Raw genomic sequence first — 12,830 nt, forward strand, 5'->3', positions numbered from 1 at the left:
TGCCTAGGTTACGCAGTCCCGTGACGCCCGGCGCTAACCGTCTGCGCCGCGCTAACAGGAAAGACGACGTGGCCCGCTTTTCCGCCACGCCCGACTTCACGGTACGGAGCGCCTTTCTGGGATTCTTCGACAAAGTCTTGCCGAGAAGCGGCGCTTTTTCGGGCGGGTCACGGAATTTTCTCGGAATCAGCGCGATGAGTGGCCGCGGCGCCTGCGTCAGGAGGCGTGCGCTTTTCCTCGGCGGTGCGTTACCGTCGTCTCCCATGATCCTCTTCTTCATTTCCTTACGCTGCCGCCGAATCTCCTCCTTCTCCTGTTCCAGTTTTTTCTGCTCCTCTCGTTGCCGCGTCCTCCAGCGCCGGAAAGCAGTCGTTAGCAGCACACGCCGCCGGTGCCTCAGCGCCACCTGCACAAGCCCCGCCCCCTCGCCGCTCACCAAGTGCGACGACAGCGACGACGACGCAGAACGCATGGAGCGGCGCCCGGCGTCCCGGACAGTGGACAGCGCCCCCCGCAGGAGCTTCAGGTCGCCCTCGGCGTTGTCGTTCAGGACGTAATCGCCGCACGCGAAGCAGAACACGTCCAGCTCTCGCACCTCCATGGCGAGCGGGTGCTGCGTCTCGCGGTAGTGCCGCAGCGAGTGCTCGTCGATGTAGCGGCCGCAAGCCACGTGCGAGCATTTGAGACACGCCCACATGGACTCGGTGGTGTTGCAGTCCACGCAGCGCCATTTCTGAGGGTTCAGGATGGAGTGGTCTTGTCCCAAACGGAGACGGACCACGTGCTTGCAGCGCTCCATCGCTCACAAACACTCATCAGCCCTCAAGAGTCAGGAGCCACAGCACTGCGGCATCATGGGCCCGGACCTGAGGACACACACACACACACACACACACACACACACACACACACGTTTACAATCTATAATAATACTAAAACACACGACACAGATCCTCCTGCTCTCCGCACAGGAGTGAAGCTGCGTGACTTACCATGAACGTGGACTCATAAAGGACTGACGGAGCGTGCGCCGAGCATCACAACCCCAGAGCGAAGAGTTCCTCACGCCGCGATGGAGAAACCGAAACACGCCGTCGCCTCGGTTCAACGCCGTGACATCACAGAACAACCGGCGAGTGGCACTGAGGGTCCGGTCCTCGTCTGGGGATGAGAGTAAATCAGAGACTCAGACGGTAAACAGTGTGGAGTCGAGACTGGAGCTGATGTTAACCTGAAACACACACACACACACACACACACACACACACACAAACATACACACACACACACGTGTGACATGTGAGAACACTTAAACACCATCACCTTTCCTCTTCCAGTACCGAACTGGTGACTGAAGGGAAAGAAGCAGGAGTTTCCGGTCCGGTACCGCTACAGTGCAGCGGGGAAAAAAAAGCCTTAAACTGAATTCACATGAGAAACTGAAATATCGCGATATTTCGCGGTATCGCTCTCTGACCAAAACTCGCGAATTTAAAACATTTGTAAAGCGCTCGTGCCATAGACACACACACACACACATATATACATATATATACACATATAAAATACACAAACATATATATAATATATATCACTCTGGACTTACAAACTGTTCTTAAAAAGTACCTCAGATTATCTCCGAACAAAAACAACAACAACAACAACAGTTTATTATTATTTTTATTTCTGTGAGGAGACAGAAATCTTCTTTTATTTAACTGAGAGAGAGAAGTTAGCAAGCCGCGCTAGCCGGGTGCCGGTATGCTACTGCTAATGCTAATGCTAAGTAAGCTAAGCTAGTGAGCTAGCCTAGCATCCTCAGTACTTACCTCAGAACAAAGAGCGCTCTTTGGACCAAACCTGAAGAATAAACAGCACAAAAAACTTCAGTGTTCGGAGTTTAGCAGGCGCGGCGGCTCCAGCGCACAGCCCCGGGACCGGCTCATCACCTGCCGCCGCCGCTCTCCGCACAAAATCAACTTTTGTTTCTAAATCTTTCTTTAAAAAAATAAATAAAAAAAGAAAGAAAGAAAAAAACACACCGGGAGCTGGAGCTCGGATTAAAGTCCGTGTGATAAACCGACAGCGCGAGCAGAAATGTAAAGTTTACAGCGTCGCCATGTTGCTGCGGCGGAACCCTGCGCGCCTGAGAGGGAATAAATCACTAACGCCTCTGTGTGCAGCATTTCCCCTCATCTCTCTGCTCCTGTGCGGCTTCTTAGTTTTATTTACCGACATCATCTTCCGCACGCGAGCTGTCATGGATTTTTTTTTGGGTTCAACCGAACCCGGACCCGGATAGAATCAGAGGCTGTGTGCCAAATGGTTCCGCGCTCCCTACCCAGCGCACTACCGAGCCCAGACCCGGCAACGGCGCTGCACACTGCACATAGTGCACTATTCATCCAATGGGGAGCCATTTGGGATTCGGGTTTCAGTCGCGTCGTTTCTGATTGGCTGCGACTCTGATAAGCGTTGATTTCTATTGGCTGTTGGACACGTCAGTTCAGTCCCTCCAGACCGGCGTCATGACGTCAGGGCGGAGAGGCGGGGCTACCGCGAGTGTCTCAGCTTTATCCCGTGAATAAAACTCCGAGATTCTCATCAGAAACTTCTGTTTATTATAAAAGAATCATTTCAGATCATGTGTCTGAACACGTGAAGTAATGTTTATAAGCTACTTTAAAGGGAAACTGAATAAAAATGAAGACTCTAAAAACCTGAATCCACCCTGCATATAGAATAATAAATTCAACAACATTAACAATAAACAATACACATATACATACTCTGTAAATTATAAATAATAATAATAATAATAATAATAATGTAAATTGTGGCTTGTATGAACCTGTCCCGTGCTGCTGCTGAGTTCTGGATCCTGATTGGTCAGAAGGTGTTGATTAATTTTCTCTAACAGCAGCTCTGACTGTAGTGCAGCTGCAAATCACAGGTTTATTTATAATTAATGCGCTCCTTCTGATACCTTATGGTTTCTATAGTAACAGCTCATTCTCATTTTCTGTACAGAGATGTTTATGTAACATTGATGGAAGGAGTCTCCAGTGTCAGCGCTTTGTAACAGTCAGAGGTAAAGCTGGAACTTGAAGTTTTCCGACATCTTCAGGACAGAGGAGTTTACGCTTCTTTGCGGTTTCTCAGAAACACACGTAACAAGCTGCGTTTTTTTCTTATTAATTTAAAGAGGGAGAATAAAGAGAGGCTGGTGAGGGAACGAGTGTTTATAGCTGCTATAAGGTAAGTGACGTAAGTTTATAGCTGCTATAACGTAAGTGATGTAAGTTAGAGGAACTAACTTGTTTCACAGCTTTCCACAACATTAAATGCACCTATAAACGGATAAAAAGAATGAGGTGATGTTATGTGGGATGGTAGCAGTGACTCCGCTTTGCGTCAGTCTGCATGACCGCGCCACTCTTTTATTCTTTACTTAATAAATGACAACATTACTCCTACAATTCCACTCAATTCTTTATTTTAGTAAAAAAAAAAAATCACATTTCCTTTACAAAATAAACCCCATCAGAGTTCAGTCTCAGTGTCCGCTCACAGGTGTTTAAAAAGTGAAGAAAACACACAGCTGAGAAACTGGAAGTGTGATTTGTGAATTTGTACAGTTCTTGTCCTGGTCCAGAGCTGAAAGTGTTCTGTGTGTGGTTTCTTCTTTCCAGCCTGGTCTTTGTTTCCGTGTGTGTGTGTGTGTGTGTGTGTGTCTCAGCGCACGCCGCTCCCCGGCAGCACCTGCTGTTTGCGGATTTTGCTGAAGAGCTCGAGGTACTGGTTCATGGTGTCCATGCAGTCGGCCGGAGCGAACAGACCCTCGGCCTTACTGCTGAACACGGAGGGCAGGTCAGGAACGCTGGAGCCCAGAAAACTCTGCATGAACTCCTTCATCAGGTTCCAACAGTCACCAGGAACCACACAAGCTGAGTACTCCACCTGCACACACACACACACACACACACACACAGTGTCTAAATCAGATTAATAGTGTTTCCCTGTGTGTGTGTGTGTGTGTGTGTGCGTGACCTCTAACCTCCACTGAGATCCCCCGAGCGCTGGAGCTCATCGTTACCGTGCCGACCTTAATCAGGAAGTCGGCGTAGCGATAGCGGGCTCCGCGGCTCTCCACCTTGTGGCCTTTAGCGTTCTGGAAGTGACTCTTCAGCTTCACCATGAGCACGTCGAAGTTCGCGTCCGCCGCCAGCGTGGGGCCGCCGTCAAACAGAGCCAGACAGCTGAGAGGCGTCTCCGAGTTATGCATCACGTACAGGAGCTTAGAGGGCTGAGCTGATATACACACACACACACACACACACACACTTAAAGTCACAATTCTCATTACAGAGCCTGAATCACTGGCTGCGTTTACATACGCATCAATATTCCGATATGAATCTGAATTTGGCGATATTTTGATTAGTACTAAGTCATGTATGTAAATGCCAAAATCTGATTACAATCTGATTCAGATTAAGACGATATTCTGATTCCCCAAATTCCGATTCCTGTCCCTGGAATCGAATTTATTGCATGTAAACACCTTATTCAGAAAATCCACTGAAGTGTAGATACAAGCGCGTGCAGCAGATGCTCAGCTGGAGGCTACGTATTTATTTAGCGACTCAGGCGAACTTACAATGACCACGTACACAGGAATATTCCGAGGCCTGTACGCGTATAAACATGCTACAATATCGGAATATGAACATTCACAGCCCGAATCTACACTTTAAATGGAATTTGATGTGAGTGTAAACGCAGACTTTACCCTTGTCCTGTGGAAAGTGGGTGGGGTTAACCTGTTGTCACTCTTGGATTAGTCCCACCTCCACCAATCACAGCACTGATGTGATGTGTTACCAGGTGATTGTGTGTTGTGTGTAGTGCAGTTAGAGTGTGTGTGTGTGTAGTGCAGTTAGAGTGTGTGTGTGTGTGTGTGTGTGTGTAGTGCAGTTAGAGTGTGTGTGTGTGTGTGTGTGTGTGATAGTTTACCTCCAGTGTTTGCTGTAGCGTGATACGTCTCACAGTCCACGAAGAAGCTGCCCTGTTTCACTGCCCCGAGCTGCTCCAGTCTCTTATGCAGCTGCTCCACCGTCTGCTGGACGCTTTTCCCCTCCACCACTGGCACCTGACACACACTGACACACACACACACACACACACACTGTATTACTCTATACTCCTGCCTGAGGAGGACAGGGATGGAGATGTGAATGTTTTAATCTCTGAGACTTTGTCCTTTGCTTAAATCTTTAATCTTCCTTTCCTAATCAGTGCAAGTTATTATTGTTATTATTATTGTTGTTGTTGTTGTTGTTGTTAGTGGTTATCTTTAATCACACATTTCTTTATAATACCTCTCAGTAAAATCGACCACGTGGTGGATATAAAATGTATAATTTAATACTTTACTATACTATAAGTGTTTAGTATACATATATGAGCAGCTGTTTTCTAAATGAACAGCTTCATCATGCTCACATTATCACCCAGAAGCATCATTATCATATAAACCCTGTTAATATAACCGCAAATCTTTAATGCAAATACAAAAACATGATCATCTGAAGTGTAAAACATGATGCTTACCACGTGACGCCCATTGCTTAAAACTCTGAAAAGGGTTTCTGAATATTTTTATGTAGCGCAAAAAAACAAAAAAAAAACACGGCTACATACATTCACTTCCGGGGTCGTACAACTGCTTCCGGTTTACGCTAAAGGTAAATAAAATGAAACGATCTTATGAATATCTCTGCGATAATAATCCAGTTCAGTTTTTGAGTTTGATGTACAAAGATGTAAGAATTTTTGACCCAGAGAGGTGTGTGTGTGTGTGTGTGTGAGAGAGAGAGAGAGAGAGAGAGAGAGAGAGAGAGGCGATCTGCGCATGCGCCTGCGCCATTTGCTCCGAAGTAGAAGCCCACGTGTGTGTGTTCAGACAGTGTGTGTGCTGCGTGTGTGTTTGGGGATCATTAGGAAGCTGAAGCTGAAGCTGTGGACGGTGAGGTTTAGCGGTGATGCCGAAGGTGAAGCGGGGTAAAGCGGAGCGGGCCCGGGGCCCAGGCCCTGTCTCTGTCCCTGTCTCTGTCCCTCTGGCGGATCAGATCCTGCAGGGAGAAGCAGCTCTCCGCTCCACACACAGAGAGAAGAAGCGCAGAGATGAAGCTCAGGAGGAGGACGAGTATGTGGATGAGAAACTGTCCCGCAAAATCCTGCAGCAGGCCCGCATTCAGCAGGAGGAGCTGCAGGGGGAGTACGGCCTACAGAGTCCCCATGTGGACATGAAGAAGAAGAAAAACCAGCCTTCTGCACTGCTGGGTCAGTCACACACACACACACACACACACTAAGAGTTAATTAAACACACACTCATTAACCGTCAGATGGGATACCACAAGGTGTTTAATGTCAAACAGATTAAAAGGGGAGATGTTTATGTAACATGTATGGAAGGAGTCTCCAGTGTCAGCGCTTTGTAACAGTCAGAGGTAAAGCTGGAACTTGAAGTTTTCCGACATCTTCAGGACAGAGGAGTTTACGCTTCTTTGCGGTTTCTCGCTAACATGCGTAACAAACTGTGATTCATTTTTCTCTTATTAACTTGAAGAGAGAGAATAAAGAGGGTGAGGGAACGAGTGTTTATAGCTGCTATAACGTAAGCGACAACAGGAACTAACTCGTCTCATGGACGTTCCACAGCATTAACGTAGCTATAAATGGATAAAATGGGCTGTTGATAACACTATAGCTTTTTATACACTGCTGAATTAATCATCTTCTGATGTTTGAGGTTAAAGTGAGTGTTTATGCCTCAGCAGGTCCGAGCAGTAAGGATGCCGAGTCGGATGAGGAATGGCCTGAGCTCGGAGCGGAGGAGGTAGAAGGTGGCACAGAGGTGGAGGTCGATGCGGAGGATGAAAAGGCCATCCAGATGTTCATGAACAAGAATCCACCTGTCAGGTAACTGCTCAGCTCTGAGGAGTGCGGGTCAGGGGATTACAGAGACAAGCGGAGATGTTCAGCTAAGCTGGATGATTTTCAGCCTGGTTCTGCTCTCACAGACGTTCACACATCGTATCAGAGTTCTCTGGTTTTGAGGTGAAATCGACGTTCTCAGAACAGATAATGTGGTTGAGGTCGCTGGAGGTCGGGTTAGTGCCACTGCACCTGGAGATACAAATACTTTAGCAGCGATGGAGAAATGTAAAGAAAGACAGAAAACATCTCCTTATTACCTCGAGCTCAGTGTGAAGAATGTGTGTGTTTATGCGAACGCGTTTTCTGCACCAGCTGATTTCCGGATGATTGATGACGTAAGCAGGATGTAGTAGTTCTCTTTAATCGCAGGTCTACTGCTAGAGGATCTTCATCATATAATCTGACATGAAGATCGCACGCTGTCACACAGTCTGTTATGGGATCTACAGTGTGATGAGTAATTAAAGAGAGTGCTGAAAGCACGAAAGCGGCTTTAGGCACGGACGCGACCGTTCTGTGGGGGATGATGAGGAATCTGAATTTGTTCATTGAATCTGTGACAGAAACTATCTTACAAATATCCACATCCACATCCACATCCACTACTCCACCAGCTCAGTAACATCAGCTAACAGTAATATAAGCTGTTTTTGTGTTTTGTTTTGTTGCTGTGTGTGTGTGTGTGTGTGTGTGACAGGCGTACTTTAGCTGACATCATCATGGAGAAGATCACAGAGAAGCAGACGGAGGTGGGAACGGTGATGTCGGAGGTTTCGGGGCAGCCCATGCCTCAGCTCGACCCCCGCGTTATAGAGGTGTACAGAGGAGTCAGTAAGGTGAGACCACGCCCACATCCACACTCACGCCACGCCCACATTCGACACACACCTGTATAAAGGAACATAATGAAAAGACGGGATAAACGGCTGTAATGATATTCTCCATGATTGCAGTGACATCATGACTGACATTCACGCATGTATGCAAGTTTTATGCAAATTAGTTGATTGCTGCTGATAAAGCACGTGATTGGCTGCAGTCGTGTTTCGCTGTCACTCTCACGGATGAATCATTCTACTGAAGTGTGGTGTAATCACGGGGTTCTGTGCTGACTGTGCGGTTCTTCCGCAGGTTCTGTGTAAGTACCGCAGTGGGAAACTGCCCAAAGCATTTAAGATCATCCCGGCACTGTCCAACTGGGAGCAGGTCCTCTACCTCACCGAGCCCGAGACGTGGAGCGCAGCAGCGATGTACCAGGCCACACGGTGCGACACACACACACACACACACATACGAAGCGTCTATGAGTATTACTGCTTTATTTATTTATTAATTACGTCTGAACACGTGTATGCAGGATTTTTGCGTCAAACCTGAAGGAGCGAATGGCTCAGCGCTTCTATAACCTCGTACTGCTGCCGCGGATCAGAGATGACATCGCCGAGTACAAGAGGCTGAACTTCCACCTGTACAGCGCTCTGAAGAAAGCTCTGTTTAAACCCGGGGCCTGGTTTAAAGGTCAGTGTGGGTCTGGGTTAAACCCGGGTTCTGGTTTAAAGGTCAGTGTGGGTCTGGGTTAAACCCGAGTTCTGGTTTAAAGGTCAGTGTGGGTCTGGGTTAAACCCGGGTTCTGGTTTAAAGGTCAGTGTGGGTCTGGGTTAAACCCGGGTTCTGGTTTAAAGGTCAGTGTGGGTCTGGGTTAAACCCGGGGCCTGGTTTAAAGGTCAGTGTGGGTCTGGGTTAAACCCGGGTTCTGGTTTAAAGGTCAGTGTGGGTCTGGGTTAAACCCGGGTTCTGGTTTAAAGGTCAGTGTGGGTCTGGGTTAAACCCGGGTTCTGGTTTAAAGGTCAGTGTGGGTCTGGGTTAAACCCGGGGCCTGGTTTAAAGGTCAGTGTGGGTTTGGGTTAAACCCGGGTTCTGGTTTAAAGGTCAGTGTGGGTCTGGGTTAAACCCGGGGCCTGGTTTAAAGGTCAGTGTGGGTCCGGGTTAAACCCGAGTTCTGGTTTAAAGGTCAGTGTGGGTCTGGGTTAAACCCGGGTTCTGGTTTAAAGGTCAGTGTGGGTCTGGGTTAAACCCGGGTTCTGGTTTAAAGGTCAGTGTGGGTCTGGGTTAAACCCGAGTTCTGGTTTAAAGGTCAGTGTGGGTCTGGGTTAAACCCGAGTTCTGGTTTAAAGGTCAGTGTGGGTCTGGGTTAAACCCGAGTTCTGGTTTAAAGGTCAGTGTGGGTCTGGGTTAAACCCGAGTTCTGGTTTAAAGGTCAGTGTGGGTTTGGGTTAAACCCGAGTTCTGGTTTCAGTCACAGGGAAATGTTCCAGCTCAGGTTATCTCTCCTTTTTCTTGAAGAACAGGATCGAACGCTGTGCAGGACACGACCACTGAATTAGCAGCAATAAAAAAATATAACAGTGTGCTGAAAATAAGAGTTTAAACCTTATCTTTAAATATTACAGTGGTGAGTAATCTTTCAAACATAAGCGTAGATAAGCACAGTGAGACTACAGCAGAACATTCAGAATTTCAGTGGGATTAATTTATGTTTCTATCTGTATGTTGTATAATTGTATTATTATTAATGTCTTATTAATATACTTATTATTATCTCTTAATAGTACAATACTGTATAGAGACTTATCAGTCTTGTGTTTTTATTGTCTCCCATATCGTGTACCACAAGTTGCATAAATGTATTAGAGCATTAGGGGGCAGTGTTGTTATTCACTTACAGTCCGTACTGTTGACGATTGGTGAAGAGACAGAAAGCGAAAAAGAGGTTTCGTAACATGACAACGCGGTTTCAGTCTCTAACACACGGCTCATCAGTTTCACTCACAGAGGTCAGGAGTCCAGCGCAGCCTGATGATATTTCAAACTAAACCTGATAATAAACTGCTGAGTGGAATCAGGTGACTTTGAGCTTGAAAAAGTGACCTGTGGTCCTCTAGGAGAGGAATGAACACCTGATCTAACGGTGTTAACGAACTAATCAGCAGTAATTAACGAGTGATGAATTTCCCTCCTGCAGGAATCCTGATCCCGCTGTGTGAGTCGGGAACCTGCACTCTGAGGGAGGCCATCATCATCGGCAGCATCCTCACCAAGTGCTCTATCCCTGTACTGCACTCCAGGTAACACACACACTCTCACACTCCCACACACACACTCTCTCTCTCTCAATCTGTAAATCTCAGCTGCTAGGCTGTGAGCAGACAGAAACTCAGATGTGTATTTCTTTTTTCTTTTCATCTCAAACAATATTTTCTTGAAATATTATTTGATCTTCTGCAAGTTTTAAAGCTGTAGACTTGAATAAACAAATCTAATTAATTTAAAAGTAAGTAGGTAAAGGGCAAATGTAATTTAGGCCCTGCTGAACGTGCGTATCCCAGCTGCTAAAATCTGTAAACTAACCCACAGCTCAGTCATATGATTACATCCTCATCTCTTATCTGGGTTTACAATGTTATCACGCTATTAATATTATTATTATTATTATTATTATAATTATTATTATAGTATTTGAAGCATTACTACATATTTGTTTGTTCACATTAGTCAGCATCTTAGGCTTAAATGACTGGCTTTTAAGATTTCTATCACGTTGTGCACGTGACATTTGTTTACTCTTATCTTGCCGTTTGAAGACTGAAACATCAGCCTTATATGAGCAGAACTGAGGAAACACTCTTTAAAACTTGTCCAAAGTAGGGACCCTTAGAAGGAGGTCGTTGTCTTTATTGCCCTAAATGCTGCCTACCTAGTCATTTTCTGTGCTGAGTGGAACACAGGGGAAGTGAGAGAAACACTGACGAGGTTCAGGCTCGATATTGTAGTATATCATATTCCTAATTATCACATTTTCATGTATCTAATTGTGTCTGTGTTTTTCTGCAGCGCCGCCATGCTGAAACTGGCTGAAATGGAGTACAACGGAGCAAACAGCATCTTCCTTCGCCTGCTACTGGATAAGAAGTACGCGCTGCCATTCCGTGTGCTGGACGCGCTGGTCGCTCACTTCCTGTCGTTCCGGACAGAGCAGCGCGTTCTTCCTGTGCTGTGGCATCAGAGTCTGCTCACACTGGTGCAGCGCTACAAGGCCGACTTGGCCTCCGAGCAGAAGGGGGCGCTGCTGGAGCTGCTGAAGGTCCAAACGCATGCACAGATATCAGCCGAAATCAGGCGCGAGCTTCAGAACGCAGAGGCACGAGACCAGGAGGACGCAACACCTGCCATGACAATGGACTGAAAAACACAGGACTCTCAAATTAAGACTTTAAATAATTAGCTTCTCTCCCTGCTGGAGAGTTTAAAGGTACACTAAGCACAAATTCCCATTACTGCCAGGTAACATATTAATAAACCTATTTATTACAGTGTAATGTCAGTGAAAGGTTAAAGATTGTAATGGAAAAGGAAAAGTCACATTCAGGGCAGAAAAAGAAGCGTGTCTATTTTCACACACAGGTGAAACATTGCTTAGTGTACCTTTAATTCAGCAGTTTTCTGGAATATCTTTATCATCAAGTCAAATGTAAAGGAAACACTTCCTTCACTAAAAGTGTTTGGCCACCAGTTAATGTCGCAGTGCTTTTATTAAGCTGCTGGCTAATCGCTAAAATAAACACACACGGCCTGCATGGACAGTAATGTCAAACTGAGAAGTGTCCTTGAAAGTTCAAGCTGAGGCCAGATAATATACAGTATACACTTCATCTGTGACTCTCAAAATTGTAATAAATATGGACTATATAAACTGATGTCTATCTTTTTTATATGTGATGTGTATAATCAGTGTATTCTGCATAATGTGATGGATAAAATGTCACTTAAAACCATTCGAAATATTAAGAAATAGATCTGCTGCTTTGGCAGGAAGTGCAGAAGCGTAGCTACAGGGCAGGGAAATGCCTGGGGCCCTGCATTCTGAGAGGCCCCCGAGGGCTGATCATTTAAATAATCAGAAATTTTCATCTTAAAACAATGAGCAGCAACATCTCAGCAACCCTCTTTGCAGGGCGTTATCTTGTTTGAAGACTCGTTTATGCTCCTGTTCCACTCCTTCACATGTGAGTCATGAAAGGAAACAGGACAGCGGTAAGTGATGGAGATAATGAATTAAGGATAATTAAAGATAAACAGTGCAAGAGCTGGAGGCTAAGAAATGCAGACAGAAGGAGAATCGATGCAATGTGGTGCTGGTGGAAATTGTTACGAACACCATGGAAGGCCAGGATAACAAACAGAAGCGCTGGATTGCATGAAATCACTGGACTACGACTGACTTACTTTGGCCATTTCATGTGCAAACTCGCTAGAGAAGTCAAGTAATGTCAAGAATGGTCAGCGGAACCAGACGAAGGGCTCAATAAAGAACATGCTGTATCGACACCATCAAAGAGGAAACCAGTAAACATCAAGCAGTTGAAAGAAGCAGTGCTCGACAGGATAGCATGGAGAACGCTCGTCTGTAAAGCCGCCGAGAGTCGGACACGAATGAGTGGATAAATTGATGATGAAAGACAAACAAACCCAAATCTTGTTGTCCAATTTCAGTTTTAGTTCACATTATTATTTGCAAGATGAATTACTGATAATAGTTAGCTAGGGTTAGCATGTTTTAAGTAGAGCTAGCAGTTCTTAACGTGGGCTGAAATGCAATACCGGGAATGATGCGCCACTTGGCAAGTACTGGTACTGTGTCTCTTGCTCCTGCGAACCAGTACTTTACGTTAATTAATATTAGTTAACATTAACTAACAATGGCAATACTCCTCACCGAGGTTTGAGTTCCTGTTTGTAAATCACACCATAAAGCTGTAAAAAATAAA

At 45.8% G+C, this 12,830-nt stretch overlaps 3 protein-coding genes and 1 long non-coding RNA gene across 9 annotated transcripts in view; 2 read left to right on the plus strand and 2 right to left on the minus strand.

The window, feature by feature from the left end:
- The window catches only part of usp49 (ubiquitin specific peptidase 49), a 6,726-nt gene extending 4,384 nt beyond the window's left edge, over positions 1 to 2,342 (minus strand). The window contains exons 1-4 of one of the 5 annotated variants that reach the window (XM_026935768.3): positions 2,043 to 2,342; positions 1,830 to 1,860; positions 993 to 1,161; positions 1 to 866 (exon numbers count right to left, since the gene is read on the minus strand). The exon at positions 1 to 866 is cut by the window's left edge and continues 185 nt beyond it. In XM_026935768.3, the coding sequence (XP_026791569.2) occupies positions 1 to 799 (799 nt within the window). In that variant the 5' untranslated portion in view covers positions 800 to 866; positions 993 to 1,161; positions 1,830 to 1,860; positions 2,043 to 2,342. Of the gene's footprint in view, positions 867 to 992; positions 1,232 to 1,323; positions 1,415 to 1,829 lie in introns of those variants that run through there. The other 4 variants (XM_026935762.3, XM_034314491.2, XM_034314490.2 and 1 more) reach the window with 4 other exon arrangements.
- Positions 2,343 to 2,376: 34 nt separating this feature from the next.
- LOC128317100 (uncharacterized) lies at positions 2,377 to 3,341 on the plus strand. The gene is made up of 3 exons (XR_008300590.1): positions 2,377 to 2,580; positions 3,031 to 3,091; positions 3,206 to 3,341. It is a non-coding gene; the product is annotated as an uncharacterized LOC128317100 (long non-coding RNA).
- Positions 3,342 to 3,474: 133 nt separating this feature from the next.
- Positions 3,475 to 5,786, minus strand: med20 (mediator complex subunit 20). The gene is made up of 4 exons (XM_026935568.3): positions 5,614 to 5,786; positions 5,017 to 5,162; positions 4,058 to 4,311; positions 3,475 to 3,960 (listed from the first exon to the last, which is right to left on the minus strand). Exons 1-4 carry the CDS (start codon positions 5,625 to 5,627, stop codon positions 3,736 to 3,738), a joined length of 639 nt encoding a protein of 212 aa, XP_026791369.1. The 5' UTR covers positions 5,628 to 5,786; the 3' UTR covers positions 3,475 to 3,735.
- A 112-nt stretch (positions 5,787 to 5,898) lies between these two features.
- On the plus strand, positions 5,899 to 11,759 carry bysl (bystin-like). 2 transcript variants are annotated; one of them, XM_026935566.3, is made up of 7 exons: positions 5,899 to 6,345; positions 6,843 to 6,987; positions 7,703 to 7,841; positions 8,137 to 8,270; positions 8,363 to 8,523; positions 10,028 to 10,130; positions 10,897 to 11,759. In XM_026935566.3, the coding sequence occupies exons 1-7, from the start codon at positions 6,045 to 6,047 to the stop codon at positions 11,246 to 11,248; spliced, it is 1,335 nt and encodes a 444-aa protein (XP_026791367.3). In that variant the 5' UTR covers positions 5,899 to 6,044; the 3' UTR covers positions 11,249 to 11,759. The 2 variants fall into 2 exon arrangements, with proteins under 2 accessions (XP_026791367.3, XP_026791368.3); XM_026935567.3 differs by having other exon boundaries at positions 6,846 to 6,987.
- Positions 11,760 to 12,830: the final 1,071 nt, after the last annotated feature.

This window comes from Pangasianodon hypophthalmus, chromosome 20 (assembly GCF_027358585.1).
Source record: "Pangasianodon hypophthalmus isolate fPanHyp1 chromosome 20, fPanHyp1.pri, whole genome shotgun sequence".
NCBI lineage: Eukaryota > Metazoa > Chordata > Actinopteri > Siluriformes > Pangasiidae > Pangasianodon > Pangasianodon hypophthalmus.

Coding starts and splice junctions, on each gene's coding strand:
- med20 (XM_026935568.3), bottom strand. Junction 4,312..5,016: donor CGCTACAGCAAACACTGGAG/GTAAACTATCAC, acceptor TGTGTATATCAG/CTCAGCCCTCTAAGCTCCTG. Junction 3,961..4,057: donor CTCGGGGGATCTCAGTGGAG/GTTAGAGGTCAC, acceptor GTGTGTGTGCAG/GTGGAGTACTCAGCTTGTGT.
- bysl (XM_026935566.3), top strand. CDS start 6,045: ATGCCGAAGGTGAAGCGGGGTAAAGCGGAGCGGGCCCGGGGCCCAGGC. Junction 7,842..8,136: donor TGTACAGAGGAGTCAGTAAG/GTGAGACCACGC, acceptor GTTCTTCCGCAG/GTTCTGTGTAAGTACCGCAG. Junction 8,271..8,362: donor GCGATGTACCAGGCCACACG/GTGCGACACACA, acceptor ACGTGTATGCAG/GATTTTTGCGTCAAACCTGA.